Raw genomic sequence first — 26140 nt, 5'->3', positions numbered from 1 at the left:
TGTGTTGTTTTTTTGTTTTGTTTTGTTTTGTTTTGTTTTTAAGCCATTTGAGCACACTCTTTCGACACTTAGAGCAAGCAAGTCAGTAGTACTGCTGTCCAGTTACTTTTCTTATATGTGAAAGGAGTTACTTTGGACCTCAGTAGAACCTTTCAGAAACTCTTGCCTCTACAAAGAGTACCATGGCACTCTTTAATTTATGTAAAGTAAATATCTAGCGGTGATAGTAAAACTGTTGACAGCTTTGACAGAAGCCAAATTCTAAGCAGAAATAACGAGTAACTAATGAGAGACATAGAGGACACGGCATGCTCTAGGCATCAAATTTAGCTTCAGTTTAAAGAATAAGTATTTCAATGGTTTTCAAGACCCATTAAGAAGTTTTCTAATGTCTTTCACAGTTAAATTTCTCAGAAGATTATTTGCAATTGAATTTTTGTCCCACAAAACAATCCAACAAAACTTTCCACCAGTCAGAAATTTTCACATAATTCCAGGAAAGGCATGTTTAATACAAATTAAGTTTACATAAATAATTCTCAAATCATAGCACTATATGAGTTAGTTTATATAGGAGAACATGCAAAACTTGTTTTAGAGATGCTTTTTGTAATTTTTACTGGTATTTATCCCAGTGATATTGAAGGAATAACTTTTTCAACTTACTACCCACTAAGGAACTCACAATATAAGAATGTCTTAAGCTAAATGCTTACACATTAAAAGAAATTTGAAATGTATTCCTAAGAGAAGAATACTGCAAAGAATGTTACATCTCTGTGTAGAAACATGTAAAATCTTCTGCAAGTGAAAACACAGAGAAACTGTTCTTTTTAATATTTAGGTTTTCATTTTTCCTCAGGAATACTAAGAATGGAATAGTGCTAATTTAAAAGGTATGAAAATAAATTAATACATAAAATTATAAACAGAAAAAAAAAGTGACAATCATAACATCCCAAATAAAATTCTATACCTCATAAGCCCATGAATTATTCCATAATTTATTTATATGAAATCAGTAATTACTTAGAAATCCCAGCATATGTTGTGATACATTAAGATCAATACCTGAGGTAGAGAGCTTGCATTACTTTCCACATTTCAGTCCCTGATTCTATGGACTGTTATTAGTGCTTTTTTTTCAAGTAACCTACTCTAATATTAATCCTGATTTCTGGCTTTTGTTCCTTTTGTTGCCTGAAATCTGAATTCTAGTTCTGCTTACCATTACTGCAGTACCTCTTTGGTTCTCTTCACGGTCTAATGAGATGAATATACCTTTTAATGTAGGTTTGTTTTTTTTTTTTTTTTTTTTTTTTAATAGAGGTGAAGACATTGCTGAAAGTAGCTTCCTATAAAGCAAGAAACCAGAAACCCATGCTTTCTGGCATGACTCTAGAAAACTGGCAAATTCTGTGAAAAACACTGAATTTCCATTTTTGCATAGAAGAATAGATTTTATGATTGATTCCAGGAATGTATATGTCTTTGATTTGGATAAATAGGACATTTCAGATAACTTGAGGAAGCTGAACAGCTTGAAATAGTATTTCACTGACTCAAGAACTTAACAAATATTAATAACTTCATACAAATTTAATTTTTATTTTTGAGAGTATTCCTTAGAGTGAAAACAACACATGATCTTCTAAGAGAATTTTTTCTTCAGTGTCAGGTTTGAGTTTTTCTGGAAAACAAATTGGTTTGCTGACACATAGAACTTATATCCAAGAATATGATTGTCACAGGAGACAGACTTGAGACTAGGGTATTTTCATAAGAAAAGGAAAAAAAGTGGAAAGAATGTTTAGAACATATATGATTCTAAATTTCTAGTTCAAATATGCACTTCCAAGAATATCTGATTCCAATTTTAAAAATATCAGGTTTCAAGACAATTAAACAGACCAATATTTTTAGAAAATAAGCAAGTATGGTGGTGCATATATATATTAAAAATTGATCAGAGAGATTAACAAAGATGGAACCAGACTACTCTCAGTAGTGCCCAATGAAAGAATAATGGTTATGGACACATGTTGAAATATGAAAAATTTCATGTAAACACAGAAACCTTTTTACTGCAAATGTAATTGAAAAATGGAACAGGTTTCCCAGGGAGGTTTTGGGAGTCTCTGTCCCTGAAGAGACAGAGACTAGACATGGACTGAACAACATTCTGAGCAACATGCTTTAGCTGACCCATCTCTTAGAAGGTAGGGATGGACTAATCAATCTCCAAAAGTGCCTTCCAACCTCAGCCTTTCCATGAAAGTCTAATGTGTTCAGGTATGCTGAGCAAGCAGTCATGTCAAAATTTGACCTCCTTGAGTTCTATTAGCTAAGGAATGCAATAAGCATCCAAAAGCAGGTGCCATTTCTGAAAATCAAATTGCCATATTTTTAGACATACCAATATATTTCTCCCCTTTAGAAGATGCCTCTTTGTGAGCATTTCTCTGTACAACATTATACACTGCTGAGGAAAGATGCAGTAATTGAGATAGCTGTTTTGGATTTTAGTAACCATTTTGGCTATTGAAAGAAAACTCTTTCATTACTAACATTGTATTGTGCTGCAATATTGCCTGAAATGTTTATTAAGGCAATACATATGTGATTCTCTCAAGAATACATTTCAAATTTCTTTTAATGTGTAAGCATTTAGCTTAAGACATCTTGAAACTGATGCCTAATGGATCACTGGGGACATCTCATAGGGAAGCTTTTCCTGAGGCAAAGTTCTTTTTTCTCACTGGATGCCCACTTCATAGCTCAAAAGTTCCATTACTGCCCACTTGATCGTGGCAGCATGTAGAGCTCTGTGGGAATAGCTTTATGCCTGTAAAGTCTAAGTGGACTTTGAATCAGTTTCTATACTGAAGCAACCTTCTTCTCAGAGAATTGTTTTCATCGCATTTAGGACTTGACTTTTCTTTAAAAGTATTATTTTTTCACCTATCCTGACCTTTTAGATAAAACCAAAAAAATAAAAGATAGTGCAGTTTCGTTTATAAATCGTTCAACTTTGCATTAACTTACAATTAACACTTACTCTGTTTAGAGATTAACTTCATTTATTTATTCTGAGTGAGAAATGAGAGAAGAATACTTCTTGCTAAATGTCATTCTTTACTTTGTTCATGGGCATTGCAATTTTCACAGTGATGAAGAGACGATAATCATCAGAGTGCAGCAAGGACTGATGGCTCCCTGAGTGCTGGTGCGCTGGGGGGAAGGGGATCTGTGTGGACGCCAGCAGTGCAAGACGTCACAGCCCGTGCTGGTCCCGCTGCCCCCAGCCAGGGAACAGGACAGAACAGGGGGGCAGTTGCAGGCAGACCCAGCCATGGGCCTTGGGCATCCCCATGGGAATGGGGACAGGCCAAGGTCAGGTGGGGACATTAGCTGAAGTGCCTGGCAGGGCAGAGCTTTTAGGAGCTGGGACCACCACTGCTGCAGTGTCACTGGGTAGGGACTGATGACGCCAGGCCAGGGGTCCTGGACCCATGGTGAGAGGAGGCTCAGGGGAGGCTGGGGAGTTCTGTTTAGGCCCATTGCAGCCCTCAGATTTCTGAAAGTCATTGAACAAGCAGTTCAGTGGTACAAGATCTATAGAAACAAAATTTATGTTTGGTATACAAAAATTCATATCTAAAGTTAGTCAGATTGTAATGCATTTATGACAGTATAATGTTAGACACAGAATCTTGTTATGGCTGAAGGGAAAGCAATTAATATGGAGTTAACAATTTATTGTTATTCCAGTTAAAGTTTCAACAGTATGGTAGTTTAAATTATGTAATACAGAAAAGCCTCAACAATAATAACTATTTATAAAAGTTAAGAACTCCCTTCCTACTCTCCACTATTTTTCTCTTGCCTCATTTTCACTCTTTTCACTGTGCCCCTGGGGTAGAGATTATAATGAACTGATAGCATCTGAGGGTCTGTGTTGGGATGAGTGTGATATTGGTGGTGATGAGAGAAGGGGGAGCATCCTCTCTGGTCTGGGAGTTCAATTGTTTCATAATACAAGCTGCTTCTTTCTCAGTGTGCTTTACAAAAATCTGAAAGTTGTACTTTAGCCTTCCTCAGCCTCAGAAAGTATAAAGGGCTGTTACTTGTTATGCAGTGACAACATGGCTTTAGCAGAAATTGACTGTAGGTAGTATTCTAAAAGCATAACATTCCCAAAATATGAACATATCAGGAAATACCCACTTGACCCCTACAAGACTATCAAAACTAGTGAAAATGCCTGAGGCCAAGGTAAACCTGCATGGGATCAACACAAATCCTGTGGCCTTCTTTTAGTAATGGCAAAATTATATTTACAAAGCTACAGCGTTCTGATTTTCTGTATCATTCTCTGTTAATTTTGCTGGACACAAGTAGAATAAACAATGCAGAAGATGTGCTTAACTATTAAGATTTGTATTCTTTCTTGTGCGTGAACATATACAGACTGATATTAAAGTAAACTTGCAGGATACCATTTCTGCAAGTTTCTCTTTGCCATTGGCCTAGTAAATGAGCAGACTTTCTAAGAATTTCACAATATTTCTAACAAACATTAATGTATTTAAAAGAATGAAAGAAAAAACTCTTAAAATTATCTTCCTGTGATGAAGATTATTACATCGAATAATTTTTTTGAGTCTTAAATTACATTATCAGTTTGATAAAATTAAGATACATAGATTTACTGTTTTCAGTATCTTAAAAAAAAATGCAGGTGATTTTAAATTCACTGATAGAAACATCTGGAAGATCATGGAGATATGCATTAATATTTGCCAAAGCATGATAAATGTCTTTATCTCCTGCATCTCTGAAGATTTCTGGTCTATGCTTAATTGTTTCTACCAGATTTTTCTGGCACATATCTTACTGCAGCAGTTGATTTACATTTCAAATTAATATAAAAGATGGAGAGGAAGAGAAGAAAGAATTAATAATAGAGAGATCAAAAGAAGAGAGTGTCTAAAAAAAAACATAAGAAAATGCAGGAATGCAAATAAATGCCTTCTGGTACTAAAAGAAATGAAAGTTACATCAATTCACATAAATTGTGGACAAAAAAGGAAACAAAAAGAACATATATTAAACTTCTGTCCAGACAGGTTTTGGAGTCTTTGCTGTTTGGATAAGTCCAGGGATCATTGCCTGTTTGAACTGAAGTCTAGAAACTTGTTTTGAACCTATTTTTTCAGTCATACATTTCTTGATATCAACAGTTATATTTCCTTTCTGAATAGCTGTGAACTGAAAATTGATTTGGTCAGAAGAATGTTTTCATCAGCCATTTATACTGATTTTATATTCTGAAATGTATATTTGCATTGTGGATTCCTTTTTTTTCTATAACTTGTAAATCATTATGAGAAAAACTGTAATTTGAGCTTAGAGCAGGTAAAAAGACAAGACATTTATAAAGAATAATAAAGATATGTGTGAACATAATAAAGCTGTTATAACATCTAAATACATGTTAAAATAGTCAAATAAGCTGTTGTATACAATATAGTGTTATATACATTAACTTGAAAATTCCTTTAACAGATCCAGAACACATTATTCTAATTAAGTTCATAACTTTATTGGAAAGTCTTGCAGGCAGCAGATATTTAATGACAGAGAACATCAAAGAGAACAGTTAATTAAGATATTCTTTTAGCACACCCCCCCCCCCCCCCAGCCTTGTTGATGAGATACACTGGTCATTGCAAAGTTACTTAATTGTGGAAAGGTTTTAAGGATACCAAATAAGTCCTGACTGACAGTCCTTGGACATCTGAAAGAAGAATGAAGATGGAATATAGTGATTACTCTTATTTAAAATTATATATAATTGTAACCACCTCTTTTTTTCTAATGAAATATGCGTTTTATTTTTGCTTAAGACTCTCAACACTTCTTTCTCAATTATCCATTACAAAAGGATAGAACATCTTCTTGCTATTAAGATACACAGAAATATTCACTTCTAACCTCATTAGCATTTTACTATAGTGAGTCCCACTTAGAGCCATCTGCATTAAGGACCTTTGGCTTTGTTTGGGAAGTCTGTGGTTGCACTCTATGTGTTACCAGGACTAAGAAAGTCCTGCATCTTTAATTCATCCTGAATAAACAAGATACTGAATATTTAGTCTCACATTTTGAACTCAATCTGATTCTTAGGAATTAATCACCAAAACTAATTCTAATGAATTGGAATAGCTGCCTTAGATCCCATTTATCTGGTCTTATGAACAATTTGCCAGTTTTTATCTGCTCTTTAACTGATGAAATTAAAAAAAAAAAAAAGTGTATTTAGAGGGCAGTCATAAATGGGCTGTACTCTATCTAGAGCAGGGGGTCCATCATTGTACAAGTTCTGTTCAATGTGTTTATCAATGAGTTTGAATCTGTGACAGAGTGCAATCTCAATGGATCTGCAGATGACACCAAAATGTCAGTCAACAGTCGATATGCTTGAGGACAGGGTTGCCATCCATAGGGACATAAACAAGCTGGAAGAATGGGCCAACAGGAATCTTATGAAACTCAACAAGGGCAAAAGCAAAGCCCTACACCTGGGTAGGAAATGCCCTGCCAGCAGGACTGGCTGACATTAAGGAGCTCTGCTGAAAAGACTCTGGATATTGTGGCAGACAGCAGGCTGAGTGTGACCCATCAGTGTGTCCTGGCAGCAAAGAGAGCTAACAGCATGCTAGGTTATATTAAAAGGAATGTAGCCAGTAGATCAAAGGGAAGGATTATTGTCCTTTACTCAACACTCCTGCGAGCATGGCTGGAATAGTGCATCAAGTTTTTGGCCCCATGAGAGGAAAGATGAGTTCCTTGCTGGAGCAAGTTCAGTGGAGTGTCACCAAGATGGTTGGGGGCTGGAGCACTTCCCCTGTGAGGAGAGACAGAGGGAGCATGGCTTTTTCACCCTGGAGAAGAGGAGAAAGCTAAAAGCAGCTTCCAAATGTCTTCAAGGGGGTTATTGGAAAGACAGAGCCAAGCTTTTGATGGTAGAGCATGATGTGAGGATGAGAGACAACTAACAAAATTTGAAATTAGATCTTCAAGCCAGATATAAGAGAAACTTTTATTCTGTAAGGACAGTCATGCATTCGACCAAATTGCTCAGGGAGGTTGTGCCATCTACATCCTAGGAGGTTTTCTCCAGACTCGACTGTATAAAGCCCAGAGCACTTGGTCTGACCTCGTGGCTAACCTGCTTTATGTTGTCATGAAAACAAGAAACCTCCCGAGGCACATTTCAACCTGAGTTATTCTATGACCCTGTGGATAAAAACACACTATATAATGCTCACTCTTTTTTGAACAGCTCAACTCCTAATCAGCATGGTATTACTAACCAATGGTCAAATATATAGGATTAAAACATTTGTTTGTTCATTGGTTGTCTCTGAAATAAAAGCCAATTTAGAAAATCTTTAAAACTTTTGCTGAATACTTCTTGAAAACTCAACTTCTTTAGCTGCATTTCAGACATTTAATGGTGGACTTTCAACTTAGTCAAGTTTTGCTGGCTGTGCTTTCAGTTTGTGGAATTACAATATTTGACTTGTAATAACAGAAGTTATAGCTACATACTTCATGTCAAAGGTTTATTTAAATATGACATTGTGCTGGAAATAGTTTTTTTCTGTCTAGTCAATGGTTAATATCTGAAAACATGGTAATTTTGTAATGTCACACTGTTACTTTAATTGAGTAAATTAATTAATTTTCCTTAAAATACTATCTATTTGAATATAGCTCATTCTCAATCCTATCTTGTAAGATACAATGGCAATTAAATATTGGTAGGTAATTATGTTTTATGAAAAAAAAAAACAGCAATCTTAAATCATGTGTTAATGCAGGTTGACTAATCACCAATAGTTTACCTTGTCAAAGCTTGTGGAACAGGAAGGGAAAAACAAGTCTGGTTTAAAAAGAGACAACAGCCATAGCTGAAATCTACCTCTTAATCTGGGATTGAACAAAATACATTAACATGGCACAGAGCACAAGCTTCTAAAATAAGCATAAGACTCAGGCTGTCCTGTCTGAAATGAATTGATTTTGGTTAAGAACACAACTTATTTCTAAAGTGTATAGAGATTCAAATTAAGATCTATAACAAGAATTGGTTTTGTCTGATTTTGCTTTCCAACACATATGAACTGCTGTGACTACTTTTTTGCAGACCTACAGTTTCTAAAAGTTAAATTTTAATATAGTGTGGGCACATTCCTTACAATTCACATGAATACATTTTAAATAACTGTACTGATTGGAGAGGGAAGATACATTATTCCAGCATTCCCCATTTTAAACAGAAACTCTCTCAAGTCATAATCTTCTAAAAGGGAAAAAATAAATCAGTAAAAGAATTTTCACTGAATTAGATACTATTTTCTGCCTTAATTTTTTTTTTTTTTTTCTTTTTGCCGGTGAATGCTTTTGCAGAGTGGGCATCTGCCTGGGTTATTTTATTCCCTTAGGGATTACTTGTAAAAAGTTAGTCCGTTATAATAATTTAAATGAGATTTACCACTATGAGTTTATCTGGGGTAAATTTTCTTTGCTGTCGTGTTTACAACAAGAACCCTATATATACTTGTAGCATATTGCGTGAACAAAGTGAGTGCATCTAGCACAGATTCATAATCTATTTTTGGAGCTTTGTCTCAGGCAAATGTCAAAGGCTCTTGCCTCTTTCATTTACTAAAAATGATCCTGGAATCAGGAGCAACCTCCACTTCTATATAAATAGAAAGGCTTATGGGTCTTCCATATGTTTGCATTATGCAAAGTTTTAGCAGTTAAAACACTTTTGAGTAGTGGTTCATTCAGACTAGTTTTCTGAACTGAATTGCTCATCAGCTTGATTTCCATCCACTTCTACCTAGTTGTGAATTTTTATGTGCAAATACCTCTTAATATCTTTCCTCACCTAAGCAATCTAATTTGACACATGCCAGGTCCTCAGTTTTACTGATTTTAATCTATTCTCCATCCACAGGGACTCACTTAGAGGAATAGCTGTCCAGGTCAGTAGCTCAGACTGCTTTAGTCTGAGCCGGTCATGTTCCTTTTGTGAACTCATGCCTTGAGCAACAATTACTATATTTTGCCTCCACATTCTTATTGCTGCTTCCCATGGTGCAGCCTGGCAGTTTGTCAAACCTCAAGTTATCCCAGTTGCTGATTGTGAATTCAAAGTGATGATCTACCTCTGGATTGAATTCAGCTGACAGAAAGTGTTGGTTAGAATTTCATCCAAAAAGCAGAAATCAGTCTTCCTGTCTTCCTTCTTGTACCATTTTTCATTGCCAATTTGTCTCTTTTTTTTTTTTTTTTTAACCAGAATATTAAAGGAAAATAATATCTGTGGTGCTCTTTTTCTTAATCATATAGGAAATTACAATTTTTAAAAATAGCCTCTTTGACAAACTGAAATGTCAGTTTTGGCTGCAGATGACTGAAGCGGAGAGTATGTTAAATTACCCATGCAACATAGGTATTTCAATTGGTCTTAACCTGTTTTCATAGAATCCTAAGACATCAAAGTTGATGCTTTTACAGATTATAAATTGTATTTAGGCAAACACGAATGCATCTATTCTAGGCAGTAGCTGATACTTACCAGATTGTTCATACATTACTTTAATTTTGTCTTGGAATCTTCCATGTAAATCATACCACACTGTTTATCTCTTAACGATCTTCTGCATGAGTTCTTTTTTGTAGTTTAAGTGGATGTGGAAGCCAAAAAAGTTATGTGTTTTGCTTGAAAGATGCCTCAGTATCAAAGTAGTACAGTACTTTCATTGTATAAGCTTTGAAGTTTTAAGTAGCATAATTCCTCTTGCTTTTTTCTGTTGAGATGAACTTTCTCTTCGCTTGTTTTCATTTGAAGGGCTTTGCATCTTTAAAGCACTAGTACACAACATGCCATTTGAATGTGATTCTGTATATAATTTTACTTTGAGCTCGATAATGGGAGCAGGTGACTGTTCTTATATATTTACTTGCATGATAAAGGTGTGTCCGCATAGATTTTGCTTCAATAGTAGTGGTTACATGACATGCAACAGTTGTCCTTGCAAGAATCATTGCAATAATGACATGCAATATTTTTTTCTTTGTTTTAATCAACATCATACTGTTCCAAAATATCACTTGACCATGCATTTGTTTTTCTGTGTTTTAATCTTGATACCTGTCTGTCAAAATTTATTGCATCCTGAATCATAACAATTCTAGTCTCTGATATTATTCATTGTTGTGACAATTTATTTCTTTTATTCTGAAATAAAGAATAAAACATGTCTAGGTCTAATTTTAGTTACTTGTAATGCTGGCATCATAGGACAGTCAGTAGTTTTTGTTGAGTCTCTGACACATAAACCTGGAGTCTTACCTGACACATTTAAGGTTGTTTACTTTTACAGGGAGAACCACCAGCGTATGATTTAGAAGTGCTGTACTGCAGAACAATTATTAAGACATTAAATGTAAGATAGCTAAAAAAAATGCGTACCACAGCAGCTCTACAAGTTCTCTGTATTGTGCTGAAGTATTCTGTTGTGGTAATATTTTTTAATAGTATAGCAAAGTAAAACATTTTCAGCCTAAAATTTTTGCAGTAAACAAAGACGACTTTATTAGCAAGACTATTTTTGACATTAGGACCTGTTACCTTTATTTATACAGTACATTTGATAAATCTGTCAAGAGTTTTTATATACTTTGTGCATGAAAGGTGCTACATAGTGCTCAGTTCCTCTGGGAGTCTTATTTCCATTTTCTAGTGTACAGGTTCTTCTAACAGTGCAAGAACTCTGGTTTGTTTCCATCCTGTCACCACCCACTACACTTAAAGGTCATATCTCAAAAGTCTGTGTGAGGTGACAGCTCAGAAATAAAAAGAGAAGTGTCTCTATTATTGTCTCAATGACTGTTCAAGAGCCCCTTGATCATTATTATGGAATAAAAAAGCCATGTTTTAAATATACTAGTATAACATAATAGTTCATGGTACATCAACTTGGTTTATGCTAATTATTATGAATTTTTTTATATATTGCCCAGTCACTTATTCTTTCAAGATGGAGTTGCTACTGTGTTAGGAGTTTTAAATGCTCATAGGTGAGAGACTTGGCCTTTTGGCCATTTGTAGCCTAATCTGGGGAGTGGGGAAGGTTAATAAAACATTAAAGATTCCCTCATCAGTTATGTATTTTAGCTACAACACGTTAGATTTGTTATCTTCATATTTTCACAAGCAGTGGATGCACAATTTTTTAACTCATTGAACATTTTGTGGGTAAGGTTTTTGAGTTATATAACCTGGCATATTACAGGAATAAAAGAGTAAAAAGAGAATTACAGACGCTGCCTTTGTCCAATATCTAATGTAGATAATTATGGTTAGATATGTTTGTTAAATGTGTACCTTTTACTATCCATCTACCCTTGGCCTTGTATCAAGTCTAAATGAGCTTTTAAAGCCCTGCCAATCTCTGATGAAAAGAACTAAATGTATGAATGGATTGGGCAGCCTTATTAGCAGCTGGAGTACAGAACCTTTGCCTGCTACCTAGGTTACTACATAATGCTGCTGTATCACTCCTTGATTGGGTAGTTATCACTTATCTACATGTGGGGTCTCTTTTAATGATATAGCTGTATGTTTTTTTCTAGCCATGCTGATTTCAGGACTGAATTTTCAGGGGTGGAAATTAGGTGCTGTCATTCCCATTGATACAAAAGTTTATACTATACATATTTAAGTACATTTAAAAACGAAGTGTGTAATATCACTATAATTACAAAATGTTCACTAGCATTAAAAAAATGTCTCAATTACTTCAAATTTTTAAATAAAACATATTGACTTTCCTCTTTTCATGTCACTTTTCTTTACTATGTTAAATAGAGGGAAATTTAATCTGTTAGGTTGATCAGGAAAACATAATTCAAAAGAAACAGTTAGCATCCAGTGCTACTATGTGTCCCACAGGTTCTTCCACTTTGATCAAAACTGCCTCCACTGGTGAGTTAGAGGAGCGTATTGCGGCCACTACTGGTGCTATTACTGTTGCTAGCACATCAGCTGATGTTGCTGTATCCAGTGCAGTGATCACCCATAGACAACCTCCTGAAGAGCAACAAATGCAAGCTATGAATATAAGAAAATCAATTCTGGAATCGGCCACTTCCAAGGAAGCACTCTCCCTTCATCAAGCAAACTTACAAAGCACAAGAAGACGACCAAGAAATGCTGAGCAGATAGAAAGAACTAAAGAATTTGCAGTTGTTACTCATAGAGGTATTGGATATTATTTTACTTGCGCCCATGTAGTTACAGAAAAATATTTTGTATAAATTAAAAGTGAAAGGTCAGTTATCCATTCAGGAAAAATAATTGAATCAAATGGGAAAGGGATTAAACCTGCTTAAAACTGAGTTCTAGTGGCGCAGCCAGATAGAAGCATGAAATGAATAATCATATTGTCATAGTAATTTAAATTAATTTGGTGTGTATTATAAAAAGACAAAAGGGAAAGATAAGGAATTTTCTTTTGATGCCACTTTATAGATTAACACAGTTTTTTCACTGTCAAACCTAGTGTAAGATCTGATCAAGGTTTTGACAATTGAGATTAAAATATTAATCTATTCATATGTGTTGAGGCATAATCAACTGTAGTATTAAAAATTTGCCTTTTAAAGAGCTGCCTTGTTCTAAACTAATGGGTGATGCAGCTGTAACCATTTTGCTTCTGTTTAAATCTTCAGCAAAATTTTGGCTTTTAAAAATGTCTTTACATTTTTATTTTATCTAAGATGATATCAATGAATGAAGGAAAGTTTAGAACACAAGGGAATTCAGTTGCAAGTACTAAAGCAGTAAAGCTAAACGTTTGATATGTTCCTGTATTCAGAAGATTTAATCCACATGCTAAAGTACTTAGAATGAACATCATTTGTAGTATAAAGAAAGCATTATTTATTGTGTTAAAAGGTAAATGCCAGTGTCTAAAACATGTGGCAGAGAAACAGCAATGCTGAAATGTCTTAATTTAACCAGCACAGACATTTAGAAACAAATTGCATGTGGTACGTTTTTTACATGTACACAAGTTCAAGTAAGAAGCAACTTAATTTTGCAGGTTAATTTTGTTGAATATGATTTATTATATATTTTTAATTTTTATTGTGTGCTAATCCATTGTTTCATGTTAATCTATTGTGCATGAAAAACAGATAAATACAAATATATTAAGAAGGAACATCTTTTATAGACCAAACAATTTGTAGAAGTGTCATTATATGGTTGATATTTTCTAAAGACAACTTCAGATTGGAATCTGTTTTTCTGCTGGATCAGATAGTGTCCTTGTGTAAGTTATTGTGGCTTCATTTACTAACACGTATTATGCATTCACTTCAGAACACATTTTCAGCTATGAGGGATTATCTGAGAGCCTGTAATAATCTCTTCTAATTTAAAGATGTGAGAGTATACTAATTCGGAAGTTACATTTGACAGTAATTGTGATGTACATACAGTTTCTTCCATTCCTTGTTTCTAATCATTACATTACAATGTCTTCTCCACTGTTTTCTCACTGTCATTTTCTTTGACCTATCCTTTATATAAGATATAGGTAAGGCACCTACTTCTAGAATTGTTTTGTTATATTAAAATGATAAACCTTCCATTATATTAAAAAAAGAAAAATACGGAGACCAAGACTCTGCCAAAATAATGTTATGTTACTTATTTGTCACATGTTAAAGTAGTATTACACATACTAAAAGGCATCACAGCCCACATGCAGATGAAAGCAGTCTTGTATAGACCTTACCAGAGAAGACAGCCAATACCTAGTTCTCTGTGCAGTTTATTCCCTCATGCCACATTTTAACTCCTGATTTTGCTAGCATTCTTTATACAAAATCCACTATTTTTTACTTTACCACACTTGCAGAATATTATATGTATGTATGCTACTAGAGTCGGTATTCGTATACTGAACAAAAAATTTCTATTTTGCCTTGGCAAACATCGGTATTTGACAGTATAATTGTAATAGCCTTGAAAACATATCAAATTGACCCTTCTTAAAAAACCTGTAATTGTCTTCCCCAAACTATTCCTCATTACAAAGGCACAGACATATTCTGAAGGAATGTTTGTGAATATATGACTATTGTTAATTAACTTGAAGAAATTTCCATTATGGGGAGATATTCCACAGGTGTTTCTATGGAGTTTTCTGCAGGTTTCTATTGAATTGTTTTCCTTCTCTTTGCCAATGAAATATGCACAAAGGTATGAAGACTACTTGTCTTGCCTTGCATATCAAATTACTATGGAACTATAAGAGCTACTGAAGAAATTTACGAAAATTCATTTTTTGTAATTCTTTCTCTACTTTATAGATATTAAAAGTTAGGTTTTAATCTGGAAATATAATTTTTTCTGTGTTCTTGATTATAATTTAAGAATTATCCTCCCAAAGCTACGCAAATTAAGAAATACTTGAAAAGATAAAAGTGAATATACTAAAAATAATTTATTAGAACTTACTATATCATGTATGTGTATATTTAAAATGGCAAAAGTGTACCATGTAGTCTTCACTGTAGTTTTTTTTGAGAATGTTGCTAGTGAGATCAGGCTAGTCTTGTTTTATGTTACATTAGTATTGATGAAAAATGATAACTATAGGATAAGAGTCAGTTGGCTTCCATAGGATTGTTCTGCGAATAAGATCTCTCAGAATGAGTAAACAATAACAATATTGTTTTGTTTCCCAAATTTATATTTTTTAAACTCTATGTGTGAAAGAGATGTATAGAGAGAGCTGAAAGTCTCTATTCATCTACAATTAAAATTCTAGGTAGAAATTAGTCTACCACACTTACTGTCTGGACTTCAATAACAACTATAGGTTGTGTCAAAAGCTGGCTACAGAATTTCTTTAAGCTTTATGTTGGAAATCACAGAAGAGGAGTTTGTGTTCTGACTGTTTAAAAGGGGAAAAAGGAACCCTAGATGCATTTGGTGCACTACTTCCAGTAGAAGCAGGGAAGTACAAGTATCATTTAATAAGGCAACAGTGAGATCTCATGAGGAATATTGTACATGATTATAGTTCAGACGAAAAAAAGAACTATAATGGTGTTACATTGTTCTGATCACCCCACCTTACAAAAGAAAATGTAAGATAGGATGAAAGGATAAATATTTCAGTAAGTGAATGGCAGTATGTGTAGAACTTAAATAAGGACAAATGAGTAGAAAATATATAAATAGATACATTAGGCAGAAGAGCGCAAAGAGTTATTGTTATTCGAGCCTTATATTGATAAAACCTTCTGAAAGAAGGACAGAATAGATTAAAAAAGCTTACTTTCAAGATGCAGCTTGATTAGCTAATGAAAAATATGTTTAGATATGATAGCCAGAAGAGAAACATAGTGTCTTTTGGGTCCTGAGTTACAATGAAGCAAATCACTCAAATTCAGGAAAGTTAATCTCTTCCTCCAGTAGAGAGAGAAACAACAACAACAACAACAACAACAAACAACCCAAATAAAACAAACAAACAAACAAACAAAAACCAAACCAAAACAAAACTAAGAAGTCCCTAACCACTTTCATTCAGTTACATCTAGAAGCTTCAAATGCCAAGCATTCAGTAGCAATTCATGTGGATACTACAACCACAGTTTCTAGTACGTTCTGTCTTCTTCTGATGTTAAAACACGAAGGAAATAAAAAGTGGGGTTTTTCCCTTGTTTATTTTCTGTTGAAATATTTAAGTACTGGTAGTTTGATCATAGCTACATTAGTAGAGGATAATCTAACGTGTTTATTCAATTTAATTTTCTTGTAGTTCCTGCAGTTCTTAGGTGTTCTTTATTATATTTTACATGTTTACTTCTGTAATGGATATTTGTTTTTTGACATGTTGTGTCTTTGTTTTCCGTCAGTAATTCAGGTTTTCTTATTTTAACCACACTATGCAGATATAAATCAAGTACCTTGTAGTTAGAATATAAAAGATAACTTATCATTAGTGTAATTATACTTTAGCTTAAAAACATATTTGTTAACCATAATTGCTTTCTTTTAAATAATTATTTTTTTTCCAAATTATAGAATTTAAGATACATATAATGTAGAATATATTAGAAAAACTGTAATTTTAACCAATACCAATATATAGAATAAAATATATATACCTGTAACCTGTATTAAAAAAAAAAAGTTTTATCAATGCATTTGCTGACTAATTTTAAATAGTGCTCCTCATTATTGCACAGTGATGACCATGAGCCAGCATTGTGCCCTTGTGGTCAGGAAGGCCAATGGCATCCTGGGGTGTATTAGAAGGGGGGTGGTTAGTATTTCGAGAGTATTTTGAGTTCTCCTTCCCCTCTACTCTGCCCTGGTGAGACCACACCTGGAATATTATGTCCAGTTCTGGGCCCCTCCATTCAAGAAAGACAGAGAACTGCTGGAGAGAGTCCAGCGTAGGGCAACAAAGATGATTAAGGGAGTGGAGCATCTTCCTTATCAGGAAAGGCTAAGGGAGCTGGGTCTCTTTGGCTTGGAGGAGATTGAGGGTGACCTCATTAATGTTTACAGATATGTAAAGGGTGAGAGTCACGAGGATGGAGTCAAGCTCTTCTCGGTGACAACCAGTGATAGGACAAGGGGTAATGGGTACAAACCGGAACACAGGAGGTTCCACTTAAATTTGAGAAGAAACTTCTTCATGGTGAGGGTGACAGAACACTGGAACAGGCTGCCCAGGGAGGTTGTGGAGTCTCCTACTCTGGAGGCATTCAAGACCTGCCTGGACATCTTCCTGTGTAGCCTCATCTAGGTGTTCCTGCTCCGGCAGAGGGATTGGACTAGATGATCTTCCGATGTCCCTTCCAAACCCTAACATTCTGTGATTCTGTGATTCTGTGACTTTATTGTACAAAGTTGTTCTTTATATTAATTGGTACTTCACTAAGGAAGTAAGGTATTTTTATAAATTTTAGTGAAAATATTGTAAAGTGGAAAAGTTACACACATCATTTTGTTGACAAATAACATAGCACAGTAAAACTTAAACTTCCATTTCTGCTCCATGCTAATCATGCTTTTCAGTCAAGAGAAGAGGAGGGTTGTTGTTTTACATTTAGTGGCTCATCAGTGTATTTTTAGCTGAGATAACAACTCAGTGAGAAATTTTCAAATGCATATTAAATTATACAGTTCTCTGAAAACTGTCATAGGTTTTCATCTATGGATAACAAATGAACCTGAAAAGCTGCACAATTAAAACGGTAATGCATCTTATTGAAACAAAATCAAACTACATTAAATTTTAATATAAATGGGAAATGCACACATTGGGTTAAAATAATATGCATATGGCATGTTTCATTAAAGTATACAGTTATATGCATTGAACTATCAGAGCTTTTCATTTTATGGAGAGACTTTTACATTCATCCTCATTTGCATTGTAGTCCATTCTGAATAAAACTATTTGACTGTGGGGTAACACTAAAATAGAGCCTGTTGTCAGTAAAACTAAGATACCTGAAAGGAAATAAAAATTCAAATTTTGTCTATTTAATAGATCATAATGAACAATAACTTTATTTAAGCATTTCTACCTTTAGCAAGGAGTCAAAAAGTAATTTTCACTGTTTTAGTAATCCTATTTATTGTGCAGCACCACATCATGTTTAAAACATTGTAGGGTCATTAAACAAATATTTATTGTGTTGTACTAGTGCAGTATGTTAATGCACTAATTAGTAATACAGTGCAGTAATTCAGTACAGTAATGCAGCAGCTGCAATAATTTTTAGTGTAAATCTCCCATACAATCTGCTTTGACCAGGGAACTTAGGGTTGAAAGGGGGGAATGATAAAATGAGTAATTAAGATGAGCTCATTTAAAAAGCAAAAAATGGAATAGTAGGAAAATTGGATGGTTCACCACTTTATACTGTGATTGTTCATCTTCTGAATGGCTCTTCAAATTTAAGAAATCGTTAACCTACATAGTTGATGCTGTATTACAAAAATTTATGAAAATTCATGTCCTCTAGTGCCAGCTTTCAAGGTTCAGAAAGTCTCTAAAAGATAGTGCTACATCAGTGTGTTGGGTTACAGTGAAGTTTATTTGGGTAACTGCTATTTTTGTAGATTTTTAATGTAAATTTATGCAGCCTAAAGTGTCATAACTTGAAAACGAAATAAGTTGCTATATCTTCCCTTCCCCTTTCACCACTCCCCCCACAGGAACCCCCATAACTTGTGCAATCTCTTGAACTGGTGATCCCTAAGATACCTGGATATCTAGCACTTGTGTTGCCAGAGCTTGGAGATTTTAGATAACTAGTTGTGTCATATGCATAGTGAACATGAAGGGTACAAAAAAGAAAACAATCAACTGACCTGTACATAAACAGTACAGTAAGTTCAGCATATTCAGGCTGTGCATGTGCATCAGCTTCTTGAGAAAATGCAATTAATTAGACCTATGCCCAAGATGAGCTGGAAGTGTCATGCATTATTTTTTTTTGGCATACCTGCACATAAGCACCAAATGTTAGAAGTCCAGGGTATATCAGGTGTGGGTTTCAATCATTAGAAACGGCAGCTGCTGCAGATAAAGTCTGCCACCTTCAGCTATTGAAGTTCTTGAACAATTACTGAATTACTGGTTCTGCACCATTCAGAATCAGTTCTAAACTGCATTCCTAACAAACATCTTGTCTCTTCAGAAGGCAGTTAATGAGTTAATTACTCATTATTTCTAGGATAACATAAATCCAGCCAACATACTTATTGCAGAAGATCATGTCATTCTGAATCTACAAGTGGTTTTAATGTCAGCTTGTGTTCCCTAATATCTGTACCCAATACAAAGTAAAAAAATCATATTGATTTATGTTTTCTAAAAAAATAGTAGTGTGATGGGAAGAATTTGAGAATGTGAATTCAAAGGAAAGTTTAATTTTCTCTCTCAGTCTTGTAATAAAAAGAAAAAAAAAATATCTCTTGAGACAATATAGTTTCTAAGACTTTTACCTCATACCTTCTCTTAGCAGATATTTTGATTTCACATACTGTCACACAAAATCCTTTGCAGTTGGCTTTAAATAAATGTCAAATACGAGAAACAGAAAAATACAGACATTGTGAGGAAGCACAAAATCTTGCCTTTATTTCTGGAGATATTACATGTTTTCTAAAACATGTTATATGGGCACCTATGTATGTGCAATACAAGCATTAGATACAGTCATATAAGCAATCTACTGCCTTTTTTCATATAATATCATATTTCTGCAGATGTCATTTAAGAAGGGATGTGTGTGCAATCTTGAAATAATGGCTTTGATATTATGTTTTTGTTCTCTATCTCCCTTAGCTGAGTAGTAGTGATTATAATGTAAGGAAGGTTCTGAAGAAGGGAGGGGCTGTTTCAGTGTTTGAACTGCTTTGAGCTACATCCAAGAGAATAAGTATACAACGTTAGAATAGGCTGAAGTTTCCATAGTTAATACTCTGTATAGTTACTGGTAGTAATGCAAACTGAGTGCCTGTAGAATGGTCACGTTTTGGTCGTCACCATTTTAAATGCACTTTATACTTGGCTTAAAAGTTTACAAAACATAGACAAGACAAGCTAGACAATTTCATTACATAAATGCTGTTCCATAACTGAAATAAATAAATAAATTTGTTGGTTGTCAGTGTTTTAAATAGATATCCATCACATGGCTATATATCCCAATACTTCCATACTGTAGAAGCAAATTTCCTGCCTCAAAATCTATGCTTCCTGTAGCAATCAGGATGTACTTTTTGAATGAAACTAAAACTGTGTCAGTTGAACAATCTTTACTTCAGCCAAAATTAATTTATAGTGTCTGAGAGCTTGTATTCAAGGTTACTTCAGAAATTATACCTCTAAGTGTTTCTTTTATAATATATATGCTTAAAATATATGCACATGAATTCTTGTTTACCTGAGGTCCTTTTTAACACAATACCTAGCCTGAAGAGTAAAATTCAGTCATTGTCTATATTAGTCCTTTCTCACAAATGTTTGTGTGTAGTCTGTATGCATATGAGTATGCATATGTACACAGAATCACACATACTTTTAATAAAAAATAATTAAGACAATATTTTACTTTTGTCTATATGTCTCAAACTTTGCCTGTAAGGGTTTGAAAATTGCTTATCTTACATGGTCAAAAACTTCAACAAAATGATTCTGAACATGTTTCTGTTTACATATAAGTTTACTACATGAGAAATGTACATGAGTCTGGTCTGTCTGTTGGCTGAACATTAGCCCGCCTGTTGATCATACAAAACTCCTTACCTACACTTCTTTCATTACCAGGACTGCTCATGTCTTTCCCTCCTCAATAGAGTGTTGAGTTCCATCTTTCATATTTGCAGGAAACAACGGGCCAACTAACTCTAGAAACAGTTACATAGATAATAATTTATTGCTCCATATTAAAGCCATTTGAATAAGGAAAAAAACATGAGCAATGTTGAGCATAAAAAACAAGATGGATGTCTAAATAGTTTTCAGGTTTTCAAGGTTTTTGATATAATCTCTGATTCAGTGTCACGCAGTTCTGATGCTACTGTTTATATTTCATCAGAAAATCGTATGTATTTAAAATAGCATTAAAGAACATTTTAAGCCTCTCCTTGCATTATAGCACTGTTCAGGTGATTATGTCAGACAGGTATTTTTAAATTTTTATTATCTTTAAAATAGATTTTTATAGTCTTTCCAATTACATAATTATTGATATGAAAGTGATACTGAAGATTTGTTCTGTTGTAAGTGTAATTAAGTTTGATTTCCTTGATCTAACTTTTCAGTTTTATTTTTGGATTTATTCTGAAAGGGGTTGAAGGACAGGGCATAAAAGAAGCTTTGGGTTCACATCTGTTTTAATTTATGTAATATTATTCCCCAAAGCATTGGAGAATCTTATTGCTATCTTCCATCTACACCAGTATGCCTTCTCAGGGGTATCCTTCTTTTTGGACTAATCTATTTCACTTGCTCTTGGCTGTTCAGAAATATGAAAACATACTAGTCTGACCATATTCAGCTGTTTGTAGCATTATCACATCTGAACTATTTATCTTGAGAGAAATGGGCATATCAAAGTTTAAACTCATCTTGAGAAAGCAGGTATCTGAGGCCAGATTAATTGAGCTTCTAATACGTCTATTTCTCTTTGTGGAATAGCTTGGATATGTACAACTACACTGTTTGCTGACGTGAATCCATCCTCTGAGACTTCTGAAAAGTGAAAACCACTTTCAGAAGTTACTGTGTGCTAAAACTGGTTTTGAACAGCCATCATTTTCTCACTGGCTTCCACATTGGCATCGGCAAAATAATGCCTAGTTTACCAAGTATTAAAACATATATTTATTGCGTTTCGGGTATGGGATTTCTTGGTGGTGGTAGGGTTGTTTCTATGTATGTACATGCAGGTGGAGCATGACACATAGTTTAGTGGTAGCATGTTAGGACCAAATACATTTCTGTAACTAGTTGACAGTGCATTCAGAAAGTACTGTTCAATAAATTAACATACAAAACCCAGTTAAAAGTAAAATTCTTCTCTTGTAAAGATGCTTCAGAGATCTTGAGTTGCTTGCTTTACTATTACTATTTAATAGCCTTGGCAAAATGATGCAAAGAGTTATAAAAATCTCTGTTTTAAATGTGCTCACCAAGACACTCTTGTAACTATTTCCAGTTTGACCTTAGCTTTTGTGAACTCTATTTCTTGTGTACATAAACTATGTATGTGCCATTCAAGTGTTTGAGGATGAGAAGAAACAAACAAAAAACCCCAGATAATTCTTTAATGTGTTGTTGCACTGATTTCTGAAAATAAAGGACAAACATCTCCCTAATGTGAGTATTTAAGCCCATCCCAACACCTGAGATCATGTATTCAAGCCCACTCCCATTTTACTTAGGTGTTGGAAGAATAGTTTGGCCTATAGTCTGATTCATGAGAAGTCATTTAACACTAGTGCTCAGAGAGGGTCAAAAGAAGCTTGCAGCTGTACTCCTACATTGATATTTATGTATAAATAGCATCTTAAAAATCTCACACAATGATGAGAGAGCATTACTGTTATTCCAGTATGACTCTACCATGTGAAGGTCCATGACTTCCACTGGGGATAGAATTGCTTCTGGACTTCAGTTTATTTGTGAGGTGGGGAGGGCTTCTGGTACCAAAGTTTCAAAGATATATTAAAAATATAGTATTTTGTGGCAAAATATATGTTGTGTTCCTGCAAGTAATATATTCCCCAGAACCATTAGCAATGTTTATAGATTGCATTATGATGATACACAAGGAAAGTTACATTTTGCCTATTGAGTTAAAAATTTCTGTGTATTTAGAAGAAAGTATGTTCTCTTCAATCAGAAGTGTAAAAATATTTATCATCACATCCTGTATCTCTCCTATGAATTGTCTTTCTTAATAGTATGTTATGTTCTCCTGAATCTTGTTCTGCTGTTCTGCATTGTAATGATTTCTTTTATTTATAAAAACAGTATCAGTAGTATTTTGCTACTTTGGTATTTATGTCTCATATAAGAGTTTCTTTCACTATTCATTGATTTTGTATAAGAACTTAACGGGTGCTGAATAATTCTTTGATGATCTACTGTCTGTCATTCCAGGTTTACCTCTCTTAGACCTCTAATCTCTCATGTTTCATCAGCAGAATTTTCTTGTAGCCAACATAAACCATCTTCCGTATAGCTTTTAATCTATTAAGTCTCTTGAGTATAATGTACCTAAAATTAACATGTATTTAAAATTTAAAAATGTTTAGAAGGTCCATTTTTATGAATGGTTCATTACTCACTGTTAGAGTGTATTGCAGAAAAGAGGCACTTAGTTTAATGACTGAAACAAAAAGTTTCTTGTGCTGTTCTTGCTTTATTTTCTCTTACCTTTTGTATCTGTAAAATTTTGGGTTTAGTCTCTTTTTATTAGTTGTTACATTTCAAAACTATGTTGAAGCCACATGGTTTGCCTGGATTAACTGTCTTTATCATAAAGCCAGCCCAAAATATGGAATTTTGCAGACATAGTTCAACTGTGGGTTTAGGGGTGAGGTGGGAGCCAACTACCTTCTATATCATACTTTGCAAATAACAATTTTCAAGCTGGAAAGAGGACCAGCTCCAGAACCAACACCAGAACAGTGGACTGCAATTTTTTTTAATTTTTATTTTTAATCCAAATCTCTATAGACAAAATAGAAAAATAGCTTGGTATGTTTAATTTAATAATGAAGTGGTTTTCTTCTATGATGAAAATATTACTGTTTTGTCACAGATAACAAAATTTCAGTATTTCCTGAAAAAATATTTATTATTCTGTACTAAAGCTAGGAACGTAGCTAAGGTGGATTTTGAAAACAACTAGTGGAGAAGTAATCTGGGTGCTTATAGATCTTGAGAATGCATGCCAATGTGTTACTTTAAAAAGGACTTTTTGTCTACTAGAACATTGTAATATTTTAGCTGTTACCTCTGTTTTGTCTTTTTCCCAAAAATAATACTGATTTTTAATTGAAATTTTAAAAACTGAAGTAACAGGCAAAATATGTAAGATTTCCTACTGCTGATTAAATATTTTCAGAATATATGTGGATTAAGATATGTCTTGTATTGCCTGGATGCTTATGGAATACAGATCTGAGCATGTATATCGGATTTCAATGTGCTTTCAGTAGAATGTTGTGGACAACTCTTTTTTCCTTCTGTCACTGTATATAATAATTGAATTAAAATTCCACAAAATATCAGCTGTTTAAAAAAGTCATACTAATTTTTTTTAAAGGTTGCTGACATTTCAGTTCACAGATATGATAGTATTCTGTACTTTTTTTCTTTTTCCTTTTTTTTAATATGGGGGGCAGGGGATAATCACAACTGTTTCTTCACACAGCAGAAACACCATATAGGATTGAACAGTTCAATTATTTTAGATCAACAAATCTATCATTCTTTTCATATTCCAGGTTCCATAAATGTGTGACAATATTTTGCACAAATATATAGTTTGTGGAAATAACCAATTTGGCCTTTTTTTCTTTTTTTTTTTTTTAATTGCTTATGAGGAAGAACAATTAAACTAAAAATCCTACTTGTTTCCTTTGTCAGATGTACAAATTGGTCTTAATATTTTGTTTTGTAAATTATTATATTTTCCACCAGAGGTACACAATATGAGCTTGTTAGGTAGTCAATACTCTAGCTTGTATGTACTTCCATGATAAAATTTGTCAAATGAAATTAACTATTTTAGACTGTATTGCCTGATACATGTTTTTGTTTGTTTTTTTTTAACTAGTGAAAAAGGCCATAGATTTTAAATCTAGAGGATTTAAATTGTTTCCAGGGAAAGACAACAGCAACAAGTTTTCTATCTGTGAGTGTACTCCTTTTTTGTTACTTTTTTCTAGTGCAAGAGTGAAGTTTGTGCTGTCTGTGTTGTTTGTGTGTTTTCAAAATTGTTTACGTATTTCTGATGATATAACTGACTTAAATCAGTTTCTTCAGTCTGCATGGTGAATTTTTGAATATGGTTCTACTCTAAAGACAAGCTTTCTATAAGTTTGGCATTGTAGAATGACATAATATTTCATCAGTAATTTCACATTAAACTTGAAGTATTTACAACTAAATAGGTGTTCAGCCTCCTAGATGTCAACTGAAACCTAGCTGTGAACAGGAGATGTTAGTTTAATTGAAAATTAGTACTAGCAACAAAAGACTATACAAAACAAAACCTATTCTCATTTTCAGATGTGCAACCATGTATTTTTTAAGCAACACATGGGGTGACTTTCTGATTTTTTTTTTTTTTCTTCATTACCTTTGACATTTTGAAAAACTCTGGATATACTTAGTACCTTCAATTTTAATTACAGAAAATAGAACTTGAAAGTGCTCGGCATCTTACAAGTCCAAGTCCTGATTAACTCGTAAGTAAGAGTCAGGCAACTTTCTAACATGAATTAAACAAGTATGACTCTAAATACATTTAAAAGGCTGTCTTTTTAAATGAATGTGCCATTTTTATAGAGTTCCTTTTCAGACTAGAACCATATTTTAAATATTTAGAAGTAATTGGTTAAAATAAAGGTGGACTAAATGCTTAGCCTATGTCTTCTTATACTGCATTTCATTATTCTTCACAGGAGTCAAAAGACTTGTTTTGAAATCTGCTTAGGTTGGACAAATTTTAACTAATTTTTTTGTTTAAAGTGTCAGTGATGGATTCCAGTTTCCAGAATTTAGTAAGGCATATTGGTATAACTTTTAATGCTTTTTTCAGTTTTCAGTTTTAAACTGTCAACAAACTAGACATTATTTTTTTTTTTAATAAAAAGGGGTCTTTAAGCAGTATGACACTTTAACGTTTACCAAGTCAGAACAATAAAGCAAAACACACTTCTGTTTTTATAATGTAGCATATTGCCATATTCAACTTTTCTGTAAACTGCATTACCTAAATAGTTCCATAAGGGATTTCTGTTTTTTTTGAAATCTTTGCATCAAGATATTTAAAAACAAGTACCTTTTTAGTGCATATGGGGCGACTAGAAAACAGAATCATTTATATAACAAGAAATAACAGCAAGATAATTACAGTAGTGTTTATAAGGTTTGTAAGGTACATCACTGAGGTCTCTGTCTGAGAATATTACAATGGCCAATAAAATAGATTGTTTCTCATAAGTTTATTTTGCACAAGTCATTATGTATTCCACTATATAAACATTAATAGGAATTGCATATTTATAGTGAAGTACAAGACACCTGTGATGTCTAAAGGTGATTGTTAGGGATGAAATATATTATATATATATTTTTAAGTATTTATATAATTTCATATGTTATGATATTCTATGTCAAGCTGAAGACTTCCATAACTTGTTTTATTGGTTATGCAGAGTACCTATATGAATCAGTAACAAATGAAGGTGAAAACCTTGATGTTT

General features: G+C 33.7%; 1 protein-coding gene across 6 annotated transcripts in view; it reads left to right on the top strand.

Moving 5' to 3' along the window:
• The window catches only part of CSMD3 (CUB and Sushi multiple domains 3), a 631749-nt gene that overhangs the window by 237722 nt on the left and 367887 nt on the right, over positions 1 to 26140 (top strand). For 2 of the 6 annotated variants that reach the window (XM_065054280.1, XM_065054281.1), the window contains 2 exons: positions 12038 to 12346; positions 24487 to 24564. The exons of 2 other annotated variants lie outside the window; for them this stretch is intronic. In XM_065054280.1, coding sequence (XP_064910352.1) covers positions 12038 to 12346; positions 24487 to 24564 — 387 coding nt within the window. The remainder of the gene's footprint in view (positions 1 to 12037; positions 12347 to 24486; positions 24565 to 26140) is intronic. 2 more of the 6 variants (XM_065054282.1, XM_065054283.1) reach the window with 1 other exon arrangement.

This window comes from Columba livia, chromosome 2, assembly GCF_036013475.1.
Source record: "Columba livia isolate bColLiv1 breed racing homer chromosome 2, bColLiv1.pat.W.v2, whole genome shotgun sequence".
Classification (NCBI taxonomy): Eukaryota; Metazoa; Chordata; class Aves; order Columbiformes; family Columbidae; genus Columba; species Columba livia.
The sequence above is the reverse complement of the archived record's forward strand: the minus strand, read 5'-3'. Positions and strand labels throughout refer to the sequence as shown.